At 30.8% G+C, this 19,474-nt stretch overlaps 1 protein-coding gene across 1 annotated transcript; it reads left to right on the top strand.

The window, feature by feature from the left end:
* Positions 7,652-14,922, top strand: LOC109330243 (subtilisin-like protease SBT5.6). The gene is made up of 9 exons (XM_019564352.1): positions 7,652-7,812; positions 7,890-8,088; positions 8,308-8,505; positions 8,797-8,908; positions 11,277-11,838; positions 12,327-12,430; positions 13,183-13,540; positions 13,894-14,110; positions 14,348-14,922. Exons 1-9 carry the CDS (start codon positions 7,726-7,728, stop codon positions 14,896-14,898), a joined length of 2,388 nt encoding a protein of 795 aa, XP_019419897.1. The 5' UTR covers positions 7,652-7,725; the 3' UTR covers positions 14,899-14,922.

Raw genomic sequence — 19,474 nt, 5'->3', positions numbered from 1 at the left:
GACACACAATCGACCTAAATATCTCCAAGACTACCATTGCACTCTTTCCTCTGGCTTAATCCCTCATGACTCTCCTTCCATCAAATACCCTATCTCCAATCACCTCACCTACAACTTCTTATCTTCTGCACACAAACACTATTATCTTGCCATTTCCACTACGTTCACACCTACTCACTACAAGGATGCTATATTACACCAATGTTGGAAAGATGTTATTCAAACTGAACTTCATGCCCTACAACAAAACGATACTTGGATTATTACTGACCTCCCTCCTAAAAAAAGGGCAATAGGTTGTAAATGGGTATTTAAAACCAAACACAAAGTTGATGGCACCATAGAGAGACACAAGGCAAGATTAGTTGCTAAAGGCTTTAGCCAAATAGAAGGAGGTGACTACCTAGACACCTTTAGCTCTGTCATTAAGATGACCACCATTAGAGTTTTAATTTCCTTGGCAGCTACCTATAATTGGCATATGCATTAGTTAGATGTTAATACTGCCTTCCACTATAGTGATCTTAAAGAGGTTGTTTACATGAAAATTCCCTCTGGATTACAGATTAGCAACCCTTCTTCTGTGTGCAAATTACAAAAATCATTGTATGGCCTCAAACAATCTACTAGGCAGTGGCATGAGAAGCTAACCAAGGTTCTCACTTCATCAGGATACTAGAAATCAAATGCTAACCATTCTCTATTTACTAAACATCAAAGTTCTGGTTTCACTAGCATTTTGGTTTATGTAGATGATTTGGTTTTAATAGGAAATGACTTATGTGAAATTCAAACTACCAAGAAACTTCTTTATGACAGATTTAGCACCAAAGATCTAGGCATCCTAAAAATTTTCTTAGGCATTGAAATAGCTAGATCTGCCCATGGCATAGCCCTTTATCAAAGAAAGTATGTTCTTGATCTTTTAAATGAAACTGGAATGCTTGGTTGCAAATCATGTTCCACCCCTATGGAGTATAATAACAAACTTCACAGTTCTTCTGATTCCACTCTACCTGATGCCACTTCTTACGTTGGCCACCTAAGTCAGTTCCTTTCTGCTCCTACTGACCAACACAAAAAAGCTGCCTATAGGATCCTTCACTATCTTAAAACTAATCCTGGTCTAGGTGTTCTTTTCAATAGCAACAATAACACTAGCCTCAAAGGCTATTCCGATTCAAATTGGGGTGCTTGTTTGGACACCAGAAAATCTGTGACTAGTTGGTGTTTCTTTTTGGGAACATCCCTTGTTTCTTGGAAAAGCAAGAAACAAAACACGGTGTCTAAATCCTTTACTGAAGCACAATATAAAGCATTAGCCATGGCCTCTTGTGAAGCTCAATGTCTGATCTCCTTGCTTGATAATTTAAATATTTCTAACTCTTCTCACGTGCCTATATTTTGTGATAACAGATCAGCTTTATACATTGCCGCAAATCCACTTTTTTACGAATGCACGAAACATATTGAAATTGATTGCCATATTGTAAGGGAATGAGTGCGGAACAAAATGATACACTTGTTGCGTATATCCTTATCTCAACAACTGGCTGACATTTTCACAAAGCCTCTGCCTCCAGCTTCTTTCAATTCGTTAATCAGCAAGCTTGGCATGCTTAATTTTCACATGCCAGCTTGTGGGGGGCTGTTGAAGTATGATTCTCAAACAAAGAGCAAAGCCCATACCTCTAGCCCAAACAACCAAGAAGATCCTGAACCCATTCCAAATGATAACTAGCCGTTTTTACTCTTTTACTGTTTTATCTTTCTTTCCTCTTTTTGTAGGTTTGTTAGTTATGGTTAGTTAATCTGTTTTTCTATTTTTAGTTATTGTTTTATTTCCCTTTATATAACTTGTTGTATTCACTCATAAGCTTCATCTTGAAGCATATAATCATTAATGAAATAGTTGGAGTATCTTTCATTCTTTCTTCCTTCTTGACACGATTTTCTTCTTCTTTCCAAAAGCCAATTTTCTGCTTTACAAAACCATGGAGAGTTGCAGTTTCAACACTATAAAATTTTATTATTTTGGTTTTAACCAAACACAATTTGCTTTTTATTTTACACCAAAATCAATCAAACATTATTTCCTTAATTAACTCAACCTAAAAGCACTTATTTTTAATTTTAAACAAACAAGTCATAAGACAACGGATGCAATTTAAACATCATTCATACTAAGTTAAAAACTAAAGGCAAGACCTACCTTTAACCAAATCAAGGGAATCCTCTCTAATACCGTAAGATCTAATATTAGAAAATTCAATACCTGATAAAAATAATAACATGTGACATGGATATTTTTTTTTAACAATTTAGATTTTGAATTATTTATCAAATCTTCATTTACCTGTATTGGAATATGATAGAGTGCAGATAACAATCTATCAGGAACACTATAGAAATTATCTACTCCTAAGAAAGCTATAAACTAAGAAGATAATAAAAGAGTAAATTCTTCATTTTTTTTGATTTTCTTATGAAGAAAACATAATATGATGATTACCCCACAAGTGTCATCATCTTACAACACTAAACTATTATAAAAATATTAATGTAATATCAACTATTTAATTAAATTTAAATAACCAACTAATATATTCTATCATATTCCTTTTTAATGAATTTCATAATAGTTATCATAATAAATATCATATCAGAATATATAAAATGGGAGATAATCTCATCCTAATATACTGTTATCTCAAATTCATTTATTCATTATATTTATTATTTTTATATACGTTGTTATCTTCTCTACATAACAATAAATTACTTATCAAATCTTCATTTACCTCATAATAAATATAATTAAAATGAATAAAAGGTAACAATATATATAAAAAGTAATTGTGTTAATAAAATGAAAAGAATGTTGAATAGTGTTAATAAAATTGAAGAAATTTTATCATAAAAATCAGAAAGTAACACAAAAGTTACAAGATAATTGGTCAATGGTTTTTGATGAATCATGTTATGAAGCTATGAGATAAGATAATTGAGTGAATGTTAAGACACATAATGAATATGACCGAAAATCGATTTGCTTTCATGTCGTAAGATCAACCATTGAGACTATATACTTGCTATAGTGATTTATGAAAAAATATCAAAGAAATCAAAGAGGGAGTTACACTTGGTCTTCATTGATTTTGAGAAGACGAATGATACGGTGCCTAGAGTAGATGGATCAAATATATTTAACAAATATTATATTGTGATGGAGAGTGAGTTTAGAGTAGATGAAATGAAAAAAAAATTAATATAAATTTGTTTAATACTATATGGAACTCATTGCGCAAGTTGATTTTGCATGCAAACTTGCAAAGCTTTCAGCTCAAACCAATTAAAAATTTACCACAGAAAAAAAACAATTTAATAAGCTATTGGTTAATGCCATTTATTGGCTAGGTAGAGTATGATACAATACCATGTAAACATGGCAGCGTGTCATCTTAATTGGCAATTTATAAATGCCTTTGATCGGATTAATTCCAGGCTATAAGGAAAGAATGTAAAGGCATTTCAACATCCTACGATCTGTTTAACACGTATCATAAGATCGATGAAGATCACCTAAATGGTGTCCTATTCTATGTTCTAGGCTTATTAGAATATTTTACTTTATTACTTTTTACTTTTAAAATTTTATTTTATTTTTGAGATATGAAATGAAATACCATTTCAGACATGTGATCTTCATCGATCATAACATAAGATCTCGTAGTATAGAATCTGATAAAAATGTAACATAATATTGTGTGTGGTGTGATAATGTTTAAGATACATATATTATAACAATTCATTTAATTTTGGTTTAAGTTATGATGATGATTAAGAAATGGTTCAGGTGTTTTCTACCAAACAATCCTTTGATGATATATATGCATATGTTTTTGTTTAGGATGGGATCACATATCCCCTCATTCATGTCTCATTTTATGTACCAAACCAATGAGAAAATTTCATTCATTTAAAAAGAAAAATTATAAAAATAAAAATTAATATATTAATATTATTTTGTGAAGTTTAATTGGTCGAGAGAGAGAGACAGAAAAATTATCCTTGTCTTTTGTTTATGGCTTGGTTCGGTTGCGGATCCAATAAGAAAGGACATGGGTGCAAGTTGAAATTAATGGTCTAAAATATATTTTATAATAAGATTAATATATAATTTGGGGTACAAAAATATTAACTATAAGGTTAATGTATATGATTTTTCTCAGGACATGCATGCCCACACCGTACGCTACAAGTGGCTCCGCCGCTGGTTAGGTTTTTCTGGTTGGTTTCTTGGTTAGTTTTTTCCCCACATAAGGTTTGTCTCTTTGAACTTCTTGTATAATTAGCTCCGCTAATTTTATGAATAAAATAAGTTTTTGCTTTAAAAAACATTTTATAAAAATATGCTAAAATGTAAATTCACACAACGTAGTTATTTTTTTATTGGCAAAATGAATTTTTATTAAAATAAAATAGTTACAAAACAGTTAAAAGAAGGAGAACAAGAATAGTTACAAAATTATATTGAGATAATTTAAAGGGTTGGCAACCCAATCTGAATAATGAACCAAGTCTTTTCCATATTGATTATTGATCAAAGTCAAAATTTAACTTTTGCTAATTCTAGAATTGGCTTAAAATTGGGTTTAACTGAATTGTAAATGAGATCATTTGTAAGTAATCAAATTGCCTAAATAGTAGTAAATCAGATAATACTCCAAACTTTCCAACATTTATTGTCTTTCATCATACCCATATGAGTAATGAATTGATGAATAGGTGTTTGGGGAAAACAATAAGTGATATCCAACAAATTGTAGATAAACTATCAGACTGAGTAGGTGAAGTTGCACGAAATAAAAAGATGAAGACTGGATTCAAGATGTATAAATTATGAACAACCCTAATCTCAAATCAAATAAATCTCTACTTCACAGATCAAGATGTAAAAATTATTACTACATTTGTTTAGAAGAATTTATTTACCTTGAATTTGAAACTAAACCTAAAGATTCAAAATCCCTTTATCTCCTTGATACTTCCACAAACGAAGTTGTGCTTGGAAAAAAAGAAGATGCTGCATGTGCAAACTAAGAAAATGGTACCTCTTGTACTGTTTCAATAGTTTGGTCGATACATAGTGCACCTAATGTACTGTTTCAAATAGTTTGAACAAGAGATTTCAAATTGTTTGATCGCCAAACATTCCACTTTGAACATAGTTTGCACAAACAACAAAGAAGAGACATGCACACACAATTGGCAATGTAATTTTTTTCTTCCAATTATGAAACAAATGAGTGAAATAGAAATATGCAATAATAATCGGTATCCATGATTGAAGACAGTAAGAACGGTATAAAGGAGTGATTGGGGTGTATGTTAGGTTTGTAAAAGGAAATTTTGTACAACACATATACATCATATTTTTATTAGGTCTTATCCCATCTCCCAAGACTGGATTGATTTATCTACCAATTTATATGACATTTAAAGCTTATACTGCAATATAATGATAACATTAAACAACATATAATATCATAATATATTACATTAACTTATACTATCAAACAACTTTTATCCATTCATAACACTATTTTCTAACATGGTTAAAGAAAAGAAGAAAAATAAAAAATAATAGTTACAATATCCATCAAATGATAACACTAGATGAGTTAAAGTCATGTCCTATATTAACCATTAACCATAATAATAAAATAAAATAATCATGTCCTATAATTTCACCATTCCAATATATACTTTGTTGATATTTGATATCACAATTTCTAAACAAATGCCTATAACATCTCCTTAAACTATACCCAAAAATAAGTTATGATGAAAATTTTGTGAGTATTCACATATCCAAAATTCTAATATGTACACACTATAGTCTTGCAGCCGAAAAATGAATTAATATATCACCATTATTAATATATACACACTATCAAAATCTAGTATATACACACTATCAGAATTTCTAAACAATTGCTTATAATATATCCTTAAACTATGCCAAAAAATGAGATCAACTTAGTCAATGAAACAAAAAATCACCATTATTAATATAGTTGATACATAAATTAGATAAATGCATATAAGTACAATTAATAAAATCAGATTCGGCTTCTTATTACCTCCACAAGTTGGTACATGGGATTCCATATGCCCAATTTGCCAAGTAAAAAATGAAATTGGATGCGACCCAAAGCTTTTGTAAATGTATATTCACACGTTGTGTGAGTGGAAACATAAGACAATGGCATATTGTGACTTACAATCTCATTGTGGATGAAGAGACAATCCACGTCAATATATTTGGTACGCTGATAGAAATCTTCTTGAAAGTTAACAAAATTTTTATTTTTGTATGTATATCGTGTTATATTATCTTTAGTTTTATGTTCTTCCTAGTTTAAAAGCAAATTATATTGACTAATGATTATTAATGGATTTATAATCCAATTATTATCTTAAATGATAATTGTTGATGGGATCTTAGGATCCATTAGTCGGTCTCAGCACGGGCAAACAAATTGTCAGTCGCATGAAGACAAGTTTATTTTCTAGAAACAGAACAAGACATCTCCTATAAACCTGAGGTGTTGGGTGTGGGGCAAGCACTCTAGCATGTGTGTTGTGTGTAAACTTTTAATTATTGACTAAGGGTTTGACACGTCACATATGCAAATTTGATATATTATTATTTTATGTACTTATTATCATTTAATTGATATTGCATAAGTTATAAGTTGTTAGTTATATTATAAGATGATGTATTATAACCCTTATTACTATTCTTTATAAAAAAATTCCACACTCGTGATAGCGAACAATGGCATAGTTTGAGAGTTTTAAAATATTATTACTGAGATTTTTATTTCACTATGTTTGGGTCTCTGATAGTTCTAGTTGATGTGTCTAAGAAATTTGAGTTTAAACTATATTGAAGATCGAAACATTCATGCCCTCAATTGTTTATAAATTAGTATTTATTGTATAAGTTATTTTCAAGGATTTGTGTTAAGTTAAAGATGAATTATGCATTATCTTCCACCTTTTAGTTTAATGTGGAGTGTTATTATAAAAATTCAAAACATCTTTACAACATAATTATTTAGTATTTAATGAGATTTTATAAAAAATTTATTAAGAAAATTATTGATAATTTGGTATCTTTTGAGATTCCACATATTATATTATTATTATGAAAATTAGGATGTTACTGGATGTCCTCATAGCGTTTTTCCACATTCGTCATAATTTTCACCAGATAATTGGACTTGGGTGACTATGCTTTCTTAAATGTCATTAGAATTCACATCGATCATATAAAATGGTGTACTCACATAAAAGGAATTCCAATATATACGGAATACTTTGTTAGATATTTCATATCACAATCTCTATATAACTTCTTCCTAAAGTATGTCTAAAAATCAGCTAGTATATTGGTAACAAATCACCTTAGTATGGTGGAAACATAAACAGGATAAATGTATATAAGGACAATTAATGAAACGAGATTCTGTTTTTTATTACAGAAAGACCTAAATATATATATATATATATATATTTCTTTTGCCAGATATATAACATCTATTTTAAGTCCCTACTCTAGATATGAGGGCCAGCATTGGTTAGAGATTTGTGTAAACTATATAAATATATCAGAATAATGTATATTCCATATTATCAAATTGCGTGATTCTTCAAATGACTATGATTAAGAACCCCATTTCCTCAACTTGTTTCTTTCTCCTCTTCCTTCCATTATTAGCCTCATGCACAGATAAACAAGAGGTGGATTTTTTTATTTTATTCTTGTTTTGGATTAATTTCTTATTCTCATGTGAAACATCTTTCTTGGGTTCTTGCAGATTTATCTAGTACAGTTTGGAGAGAAAACTAGTAGTGAAGATAAAACACTGCATGAGATAGAAAATACCCATCATTCTTATTTGCTTTCTGTGAAACAAACTGAAGAAGAAGCTCGAACTTCCCTTCTTTATAGTTACAAACACAGCATCAATGGCTTTGCAGCATTGCTTACACCAAATGAAGCTAATTTGCTCTCAGGTAAACTATATAACCCTTCAACTGTTTTGCTTTTACTAATTTGTAACTGAAAATTTAAATGATATTCTCATACTTTTTCTTTTAATCTCACTTGCTTTATAATCATTAATCAATAAGCAAAACACATTTGATTTGAAAATAAAGTGCATGAGAATATCATCATTATTATATTTCTGAATATATATCTCCATAATATTGCAAACAAAAAACTTGGAACAGATATGGAGGAAGTGGCAAGTGTGCATAAGAACCAGCAAAGGATATACTCTTTGCACACCACAAGGTCATGGAAATTCGTGGGATTAGATGAGAGTGAGACTTTAAATCCATGGACACAAGATTCTAATCAGACAAATGGAGACTTGTTATCCAGAGCAAAATATGGTGAAGATATCATAGTTGGAATGATTGATAGTGGTAAGTAATTCATGAACACAAATATCTTCCCATATATGTCCATAATTCCAAACCTTTACCTTGCATGCATAATTGAAATATCACTGTCTCACATGTTACTCTAAATCTATTCAGCTATTATTCCATGAAATTAGTGGCACCAAAGAAGAGTCTGATTATATTTATATTTGTGTAAGACACTTTCGTTATAACATTCATGACCAAAGAGCACATTAAAGGGATGAGATTTATTTTTATAATATAAAGTATAATATGCATGAGAATATTTGTTGAATGTGCTGTTACATGTAGGAGTGTGGCCAGACTCAAAGAGCTTTAGAGATGAGGGAATGGGGCCAGTTCCACAAAAATGGAAAGGAGTCTGTGAAAATGGAACTGCTTTCACTTCATCTCAGTGTAATAGGTGACTAATTATTTTTCTTTATCCCTCTTGAATTTATCTTACACCTTTGTTTTTTTTTGTTTTTTTCTTACATTTTTCATTAACCTATATACATATTTTAATTTTATTTATCATCCTTAATTAAGGGTATTGCTAGAAGCTTTTAAAATTGCATTACATTTATGAATCTGAGCATTTTCTTTTTATTTCATAGATATAAATAATTATAACCCGACAAGTTTCTTTTTGAATTCAAGTTTTTAATTGAACTTTAGAAAACCTTCGAATAGGGTTCCTTCTGAGTTAGTAGTTTCTTTTGTCAATTTTTTAAATCTTGGATGGGTCAAATATGAGTGGCTTGAGTATTACGAAAGCGAAAGTTCATTTCGCTATCTATTGCAAAATTTATGCGCATGTCATTTTCATGGCATATATATTATCATATTCTACTTAAAGTACCAAAAGGAAAATATGTGAAGAACTAACAATATTCATTATATTTTGTTTTATGTACTTCATAATAGAGACATCAAATGATATTTATTTAAATTTCTACATATTTTTGAAATATGTTGTACAAAGAAGTTAGAAAAATAATAGAAATAAAAGTTTATGATAGTTTTTTTTGTCTAACTCACTAATCAAAGGTAATCTTATTTAAACCGCATAGGTAGTATGAGCCTACAATTTCTATTTGATGATGTGAGATGAAATTTGAATTAAAAAAACTTTTTTAGTAAAATGAGTTTGGTGGTAAAATAATTGAGTAAAAATATATACATCGATTTAACTCACTGTATAATAATATAAATAAGGACTTGCTAGAATTTATCTTTAACATTTTTTTCCAAATCATAAATGAGTATAATATTGATGTTATTAGTGTAAATTTATACATAGTTAGTACATTATCAATCATTCATTTGTATTATCTTTTTTGAAAAAATAATGATGATTAAATATGAATGGTGAATAATTTTGTGATGGAATATAAAATTCATATACAAGAGATGCATATATTATTTTCTCATTATAAATAGTGTATCCTTTGTGCTTTTTCGTCTAAATATATATATGATTTATAGCTTTTGTCTTGTTAACATAATTGTTCTTTGGCTTCTTTTGTTTTCAAGTCCTGTGAGCCTCTATCTGTATACCAAAGTCTTCTCCTTTTGTTAGTCACAAGAACTTGTTTTTACCCATTTTTTTTAAATTCCGTGAATTCATGTCTTTTCTCTAGGCTTGTATAATTGTATCCCAGAGTCTAGATATAGATGATTATGGAAAAAGCAAAAAATATAAGGTCCAATTATTGAAGAGCTTTATACTAGTGAAAATGGTCAATAAATGGTGGCCAAAACTCAACACATGCACGAGGGAAGAGAGAAAGTGATTGAGGAAAATGCCATATAAACAAAAGGACGTGTTTTTATCTATATGGAGATGATGGTCTGTGAAGAAAACTATGTAGCTCTGACAAGTCATTAGTTTGCTTACTCGTGATGTTATTGAACCTATGCCATATATATTCTTAAGGATGAGAGAAATAATAATTGGGAGAAAAATAAATATGGGTTATACAGCCACAAATACATGCTAAGTTAGTTAATGGATACATGATAAGGAATTGGTCACGGTCATTATCATTCTTGACATTTCACCCGATTTAGCTCTTAAACCCCCGAGTGAGACTAGGAAAATGCTACATTTTAAATGATATTACACTTTTACCTTTAAAAATAAAGGAAAAAGTCACGTGTCTTTCCATTACTTGAGATGAGTCTCACTCTAAACCCCCTTTTGAATCGGACTCCTTTCTAAAAGAGTGAAGTTGTTGATTTTAATCATAGTTTTAAGGAGAAAAATATGCAATATCATTATATTTAAAGAATAAAATTGTTACATTACATTATTATTACTTTTGATGTAGTTCCTGCATCATCACCCCTCCCTTTTCTCCTTTGAAGCATATCATATTTAGCAACTTAATTAGAGGTATTGGACCAATCTATCATATTTAGCTACTCCAATAGTTTTTGACCAATTTAATTTGTCATCTATTCAAGTTGCTCCACATAGCTCCAAAAATATTTGATACCACTCCTTGGTTTCCATTTCATAGGTCCACTTTCCAAGACCAATGTATCCAGTGGGTTATATTATGACAATGATTTTTGAACATTTATATTCTACACCAAAACACCCACGCCACCACTCATACTAGTTTCTAAAAAAGAAAGTAGAGACATTCATTATCTTATCATTGTATTTTATTTTTCTTTACTTAAAATAGTAGGGTTATAATTTTAATGTACAATTTAGATATAAAAAATGTTCCTCCTTTATTAATTCTTTGTTCCACCGATAATATATTTTTATTTTAATACAGAAAGATCATTGGAGCTCGATATTACTTGAATGGTTATGAAAGTATATTTGGCCCTCTAAATGAGGAGGAAGATTACAAATCAGCTCGCGACAAAGATGGTCATGGAACTCACACGGCCTCTATAATTGCAGGTCGTGTAGTTCCAAAAGCCTCAGCCCTTGGAGGCTTCGCTAGTGGCACAGCCTCTGGCGGAGCCCCATTGGCCAGACTTGCAATATACAAAGCATGTTGGCCAATCAAAGGACAATCAAAAGATGAAGGAAACACATGCATGGAAGTTGACATGCTAAAAGCCATAGATGATGCCATTGGTGATGGTGTTGATGTTTTAAGCATATCAATTGGGTTCAACAAACCACTCCCTTATGAGGATGATGTGATTGCAATAGGTGCATTACATGCTGTAAGAAAAAACATTGTTGTGGTTTGTAGTGCTGGAAATAGTGGACCTTCACCTAAGACTTTGTCTAATCCAGCACCATGGATCATAACGGTTGGTGCTAGTACAGTGGACCGTTCCTTCTTTACTCCAATTAAACTAAGAAATGGAAGAACCATTGAGGTAAATTATACTTCACTTTTATTTAAAAAAGAAATGGAGGAATGCTTAAAACATAGAGAAAAATTATACTTCACTTTTATAGTGAAGTTTTGGCTATTAACAAATGGAAATTGCTGGTGGATTTTACTTAAAAGCTGTTAAGTATTTATTTATTGGCTATAACATATAGTTTTAAGTTTTATACTTAAAGGATATGAATATTAGAGAGATTTATTTTATATACACTGACGATTGTGTAAGTGTTTTTTATACTGCTAGTAAATCATTCACCATCCATATGCTAATCATCATTAACTCTCAAATAAAAGTAATACAAATTATTAATAGATGATTGACAATGTAAAAATACTTTACAATGTAAGTTCCCTTCGTGCTTAGAAAAGAATGATATGTTCTTACTACCAAAATAAACGTACATTGTATGAATGTTAGTAGGAAAAGTATAATATTATTCTTTTGAATAATAATTTGGTTTTATGTTAAATCAGGGTCATTCAATTACTCCAGTTCCGGTACATGAGGAAAAAATCTTCTACCCATTGGTGCTCGCAAGTGATGTTGAACAACAAGGCGTGCTCAGAACAAATTCTGGGTAATTCTCAATACTAATTGGTTTTAAAGAAAAAAAGTTCTACCACTGCATTTGATATATGTGAAATACTCATACTTTAAGTGGATGGAATTAAATCAGGCTATATATTTTGTAAACTGAGGCTGAGTCTCGTTGCAATGATAATATTGATTATCTTGTAACTCAAAGGTTATGGATTGAAATCCTGAAAATAATCTATTTGTTTGCGAGTATAAGCCTGAACAATACCTTTTATAGACCAGGTGAAAGTTTTCAATTCAACCTTCTCAACCTGAAAAGAGCTAAGCCCGTCTTCCTGCCTCTTCTCTTATCCTTCTAGGCAGGCTTCCAGGGGAAAATCTCTTGACCCAGACTCTTTCACTCCAGGCCTTGCTTTGTTTACCTGTCCTATCGTATCGAATACGAATAAGGTTTCCCAGCCTAGCCTATCTTGGTTGGTGTCTGCTACCGAACCGAAAGAGAGAATCGGTCTAAGGGCAGCTCAAAACCAGCCCAACCTCTTCATGGTCACATCCTCTTTTCCGACGCTTTTCATGTTGTTGCATGTGCCTTATGGTATCCAGATCCAGTCCTCTCTCATTAGGCGAGAGCCTCGTACATGGCGGTAGCGCTTATATATTAAAGTAAAATAAACATATATAGCATGCAGATACAGGTGTCAAATCCAATGATACACCAAGTGAATTGGTTTTCACTTCTGATTATTGACTAATGATAAATTGAGATTTGAGAGTGTTTATTTCATGATGCAGGTATTGCCTGGACAATACCCTTGAACCAAACAAGGTTCAAGGAAAGATAGTTCTATGCATGAGAGGACAAGGACAGAGGTTAAAAAAAGGCTTAGAAGTTCAAAGGGCTGGTGGTGTTGGTTTTATCCTTGGAAACAATGAAAAATATGGAAATGATGTACCATATGATCCTCATTTCATTCCAGCCACTGGAGTGTCCTATGAGAATGCCTTAAAAATTATTCAGTATATTCAATCTTCTCCTAATCCAATGGCACATTTTCTACCAGGAAAAACAGTATTAAAGGCTAAACCAGCACCCTCCATGGCCTCTTTTTCTAGCAGGGGTCCAAATATAATTGATCCTTATATTCTCAAGGTAAAAATATTCCCATGACTTCACCATATTTATTTGCATCTTTGTTTCTACTTATAAGATTTTTTGTCTTAGATCTATTCTGCTGCTACATAAGATTTTACTAGTCATATCAATTGATACAACATGTCCTATATGAGGGTATTAAATTGTGGTCTGCAAGTTGCAACAACAATATCGTTGTAGCAGAAATTTCTAACCACATCACAACTGTAATTGTAATAACATAACAAAACTGCAACCACAATTCAAAACAATGTCTTATCAATTATGCCTTCGGTCATTTGATGCATATAATAAAACAAAAGTAAAAAGTATTCTAGTTTCAAATTTCTTAACTCTGTTTGAACTTGCAGCCTGACATCACAGCTCCAGGGGTATACATATTGGCAGCATGGACCGAAGAAGATGGCCCTACACGAATGACATTTCACGACAAACGAGTTGTTAAGTTCAATATCTTCTCTGGAACTTCAATGTCTTGCCCTCATGTTTCTGCTGCTGCAGTTCTCCTCAAAGCCATACACCCAACTTGGAGCAGTGCGGCTATAAGATCTGCCCTAATCACCACAGGTAACTGCAAGATCAATACCCTTCTTGAGTATCACACCTTTCCTCGTTTAAATTCGATATGTTTTATATTAGTTGTCGACTACTACCTGACTAACACAGTCTTCATTTATTTTCAAGCTTAGGACAGACATTTAGATTTGTAACAAAGTAGGTTAATTTGAACTTTATTCATAGGACAATGAAATTCCCTTTTATGCATGCATTTTTCTGATCAAATTCCCCCATATTTTCTTGCAGCTGTGACAACAGACAACACCGGTAATCCAATGACTGATGAAACTAAAAATCCTGCAAACCCTTTTGCAATGGGTTCTGGCCATTTCAACCCGAAAAAAGCAGCCGATCCTGGACTAGTTTATGATGCCTCATACATGGACTACTTTATTTACACTTGTCACCTTGGAATAGCTCAAAACTTAACTATTACAGATAAATGTCCAAACTCATTGCATGAACCATTTGATCTCAACTATCCATCTATACAAGTCCATAAACTCAATGTCACTAGGACTATTAGAAGATCAGTCACCAATGTTGGTAAGAGAAGGATTGTTTACAAGTTTATTGCTAATTCACCAAAGGAATACAAAATTACAGCAACTCCAAATATTCTGAGATTTAATCATGTGGGACAGAAAATAAACTTCACTATCACAGTGACAGCAAGAAGGGGTCACATAACAAATAAGACTGACCCATATCAGTACTATTTTGGATGGTATGCTTGGACTCATAAGCATTATATTGTCAAAAGCCAAGTAGCAGTGTCCTTTGACTCTTTTCCATAAGAATGCATCTTCTTATTTTCATTATTGTGCTTTTCCTTCTGACATCTTTTGTTGCACTATCCAAAAGCCAAATAGTTGGATGTCATATTGTAGAAATATGAAACACATAGGATACAAAGTTTATTATCAGCATTCATTCTGCTTTTTTGGTGCACCCTTTCTCTCTGTATTTTCATATATCATCTAATCAAAAAATTATTGTGCTTATCATCCTTGAATGTTATAGTTTAAGTATTGGAGGATTGGAACTTACTATGGATATCAATCAAACACAACCACAGTAAAAACAAACAAACATATAAACCTAATTACAGGTGCATTTTATTATTTTACAGCATAGAAAAGGTGCTCCAAACCATATTACATAATACTCTCTTTTACATCACATACCACATATTACATATCCGGTTTTTGATATAGAATATCTCGTAAAATTAATGTAAAATAGGATGAAACGTATACCCAAGTGAATCACATGCCCAATAACTATGCAAATATGCTCCAAACCAATTTATACTGAAGGGACTAGATTAACATGCATAACTTTCCAAAGGAAAAGTAAATGACTTGGGCCCTAAACACAGGTCTTGAGTCTTGACCAGGCCAGGCTCCAAAGAAAAAAACAAACATGCACAGTCTTCAAAAATAATGATCCTTACATATAACATGCACATATGAGGCATATCCTTAAGTGGGTTATGTAGTCACGGGTAATGGTAGGTCCAACCAGCATAAAGGTTCTGATGAAGTTAGGCATGCTTGGACTTCTTCATCATGAGCCAATGAAAGTACAGAGAAAGCAACTATAGCATTACTGCATGAGTAAAACCTAACAACACATATAATATGTCCCAAAAACTTTATCTTTTTCTGTCTCTGTCCAATTAAATTATATCTAGTAATATATTTATGTTTTTATGATTTTTCTATTTAATTAAATGACATATTTGAATTGGTCTCGGATACTAATGAAAACACAAACAGGGACAGATGAAATGAAGTATTTCTTATTTCCTAAACTGCTAGGGTAAAACAATAATAATAGTATATTAAGGATGATAACAATTCAAGTTTTAAGAAATAGTTACAACAAAAGTAACAAACTATTGTTCCAAAAAAATTAAGTTGTCACATGTTTGAGTTTATTTGAATGAATACTCAATTCAGTGTCTAAAATAATATACTCATTTCAATCTTAAGGTGCTGACAGTGACATCAATTTGATTTTCTAAAAAAAATTGATATTGATTTAGTCTTACAGATAAAAAAACGCTTCATCAAGATCACCCTTCTTCTTACCAAATCCCTGGAATATGAGAATATTATTAATATAACCTTCGAGTAATATTGGTTTCTAATTTTCTATAACTTATGTCAGTTTCTACAATAAAACAATGTCAACTTTGTTGGGAAGATTAAATTGATAACATTTTCTGTGATTGAAGGATTAAATTAATATTTACTTTGGTTAGTGATCGAAATTGATTTCATGGTATGGGAATCTTACCAAAAATATAGGTGATGGTTTGGTGCTGGTAGGCTAAAGAAAAACCTAACATGAGTTCTTCATTGACATTATGCCAATAGACAATTAGCATATGTATCATATCTATATTATAGGGAATTAGAGATCACAAGTAAAATAAAAGTAACTATGCAAGTCATTTGATAGAGAATCATGAATAGACATTGTATTAATCGAACAACAAGACACTTCATCTCTAAGAAATATTACCAGTAAATTATGATAATCAAATAAAAAGGACAATTCAGTATGTGAGACTCATATCTAACGAGTTTTGGGATAATAATCATGACGATTGGCGAGACTATTTCAAGCAAATATTATTACTAAATCAATTCTCATTCTCCATTTACCAGATTTATCATGTTTATGTATTACAAGGGCTAGATGGACGAATGCAAATTATCACATTAATGCAACCATCTATTTCTTGCATTCAGATCTTACTACTCCTATCTAATAATAATATTCATGAAGGAATCATTGGTCACATGGGTGGAACTAGGAATATATCTTAAGGCAAATGTCAGGGTGCTGGTTAAGGAATCAAAGATGGAATGTATTGGAAAATGGTACATTTAATAATATACAAATTCAGAAGTTGCAAATTCCAATCCAAACTCCCAACCATTTGATTTCAGCTTTGGGTGCCCTTTTCAATTGATTGGTTCCTATTCTTGCTTCCCATGCTTCTTCTCTTCTAACTCTAACTCTAACTCTAACTCTATTTTAAATTGCGGTTATGATTGTGGTTTTGTGATTATAATTAATGTGATTGCGTTAATTGCAACCGTTGTGGTATGAACTATTTTGTGATTAAAAAAATATTTTTGAAATTGATGTACTTGCAACCTAATACGACTCAAATGTAGTCTGATGCAGTTGCGTTACAGCCTGATACGGCGGCCACATCACTGTGATTCATGTTACACCGCAATTACAGTGTGATGTGGTTATGACGATCAACACAACCACAATATTGTAGCAGCATCATTTGATATGGTACACAATTTGAATCATTACATTGAAGGGAATGTATTTCCGTAAGCCCATATCCCTTACTAACCAATTTTTGTTTCTCTAGACTACTTTTTTAAAGGTTAGTTGAGTTTTGAAGCGAAAGAAAATGAGAAGGTTAGTACATTTATGAAATGACTTTAAAATCTTATCTTTCATTTTGTTTTTTTCCCAAACTAAAACTTAACTCACAAATGGATCATGTGGCCACTTGCTACTCTCCTTAATGTATCCTCATCAAGTTTTACCCGCAACTTAAAGAATATATGTAACATGTTCAGGCGTGGACATTTTAATTTAGAATTTGATTGATTAAATTCATGTAAAGGTGTAATGACATTAATGGTACTATGATAGGGGCCAGACCCTAGAGGAAGATCCATTAGGCAGCATGTGACTCTCAATTGGCACAAGGAGTTTGTTATGAATTAATATCTAAAATATTCCACTTTTCCATTCGGTCATTATTACCCTTGTTTGATCCTTTTACTTTTACGGTGGAGATCCTTTACTGCTCTGTATATATGTCTATACTGATCCATTTTAGAGGTCGTGAAAGATGAATATTCAATAATTTCTTAAGAGTAATTTTTAATCATTTGTTCATAGAATCACTTTCTTCCTATCATACTAACAAAGATACGTACCTCTATAATCTTGTATGGCCTATTATGATAATGATCTAACAATGCAATCATCCTAGAAAACAATTTCTCATGTGGGCATGTATAATCATATTCCACAATGATATCTACCTTTTTATCCATATCAATGATATCTACCTTTTAATCTATATCAACTACCAAGTTACCCGTGCATTTGCACGGCCCGTAAAACATATATGTTACCCGTATATTCATATTGCTAAGAATACATATATTAATCGCACATTTGTATAGTTAAAACACACATGTTACCCGTACATTCGCATTATTAAGATAACATGTTTCACCCATATTACTGATGCAAGTCCAATTTTATAAAATGATTACATTTTTATCAATAAAAGTACTAAACTTCAATGAACGATATTAATTATATTTCCCAAACAAAATAAAAGATAATATTTTGAAACAGACCCAAATGAGAAAATCAAAATATATAAGTTTAAAGAACAGTGTCAACCTCTATTATGTTATATTTTAGTGAACTTTTCAACATGCTTTGAAAGAAATTAAACACAATTCATTATCAAAAAATATATACATGATGAGCATTGTCTCAAATTTATATTCATAATGAGTATGACGTGAAATTAAGTAATCGAAAATAAATCAAGAAATAAATATAAAATAAATTCATTCATTATCTTAATCAAATCAAATCAAATATATTATTTTAAGCCATAAATAAATTTTGGACAAATGTAACTCTTTTATTATCACAATAAAATTAATTCTAAAAAATATTACTCATTTAGGCAATTCTCTCTTTTCTTTGTGATATGAACAAATTCATAAATAAAAATATAAAAAAGTATTAATATACATAGTTGCAATAATAATAAAAAATAAACATATAATGGATATAATATTATTATTTTTAGCTCTATTCGGTAATTTTATTTTTAAGTCAGATAGAATATCAACATATTTCTTTATAAATTGTAACATTATAGCTCATTTATTAGTAATAGGATTGAATTCCTACTATTTAAGTTATAAAAATAAATAATTAATATTAATCGAGAACATTTTAAGATCTATTTAAATAATTATCAGTATTACAAATAATTCTTTTGAAATAAATTTATTGTTTATCATTTTTCAAGCAACAATGTAGAATATCAATAGAATTCATTATTAATTGTGATATTATATCTCATTCTATTAATAATAACAATGAATTCCTACTACTTAAGTTTTAAAAAGATATTATTTGAGAATGTTTTAAGATCAACTAATTAAATGCGTTATATTTAGAATTTTAAAATTTAGAAAAGATATATGATATTAATTGAGAATATTTTAATAAGATTGAATTTCTACTATTTAAGTTTTAAAAATAATTAATTAATATTAATTGAGAAAACTT

Source organism: Lupinus angustifolius, chromosome LG16 (assembly GCF_001865875.1).
Source record: "Lupinus angustifolius cultivar Tanjil chromosome LG16, LupAngTanjil_v1.0, whole genome shotgun sequence".
Classification (NCBI taxonomy): domain Eukaryota; kingdom Viridiplantae; phylum Streptophyta; class Magnoliopsida; order Fabales; family Fabaceae; genus Lupinus; species Lupinus angustifolius.
Note: the sequence above shows the minus strand (reverse complement) of the source record. Positions and strands in the feature narration are given on the sequence as shown.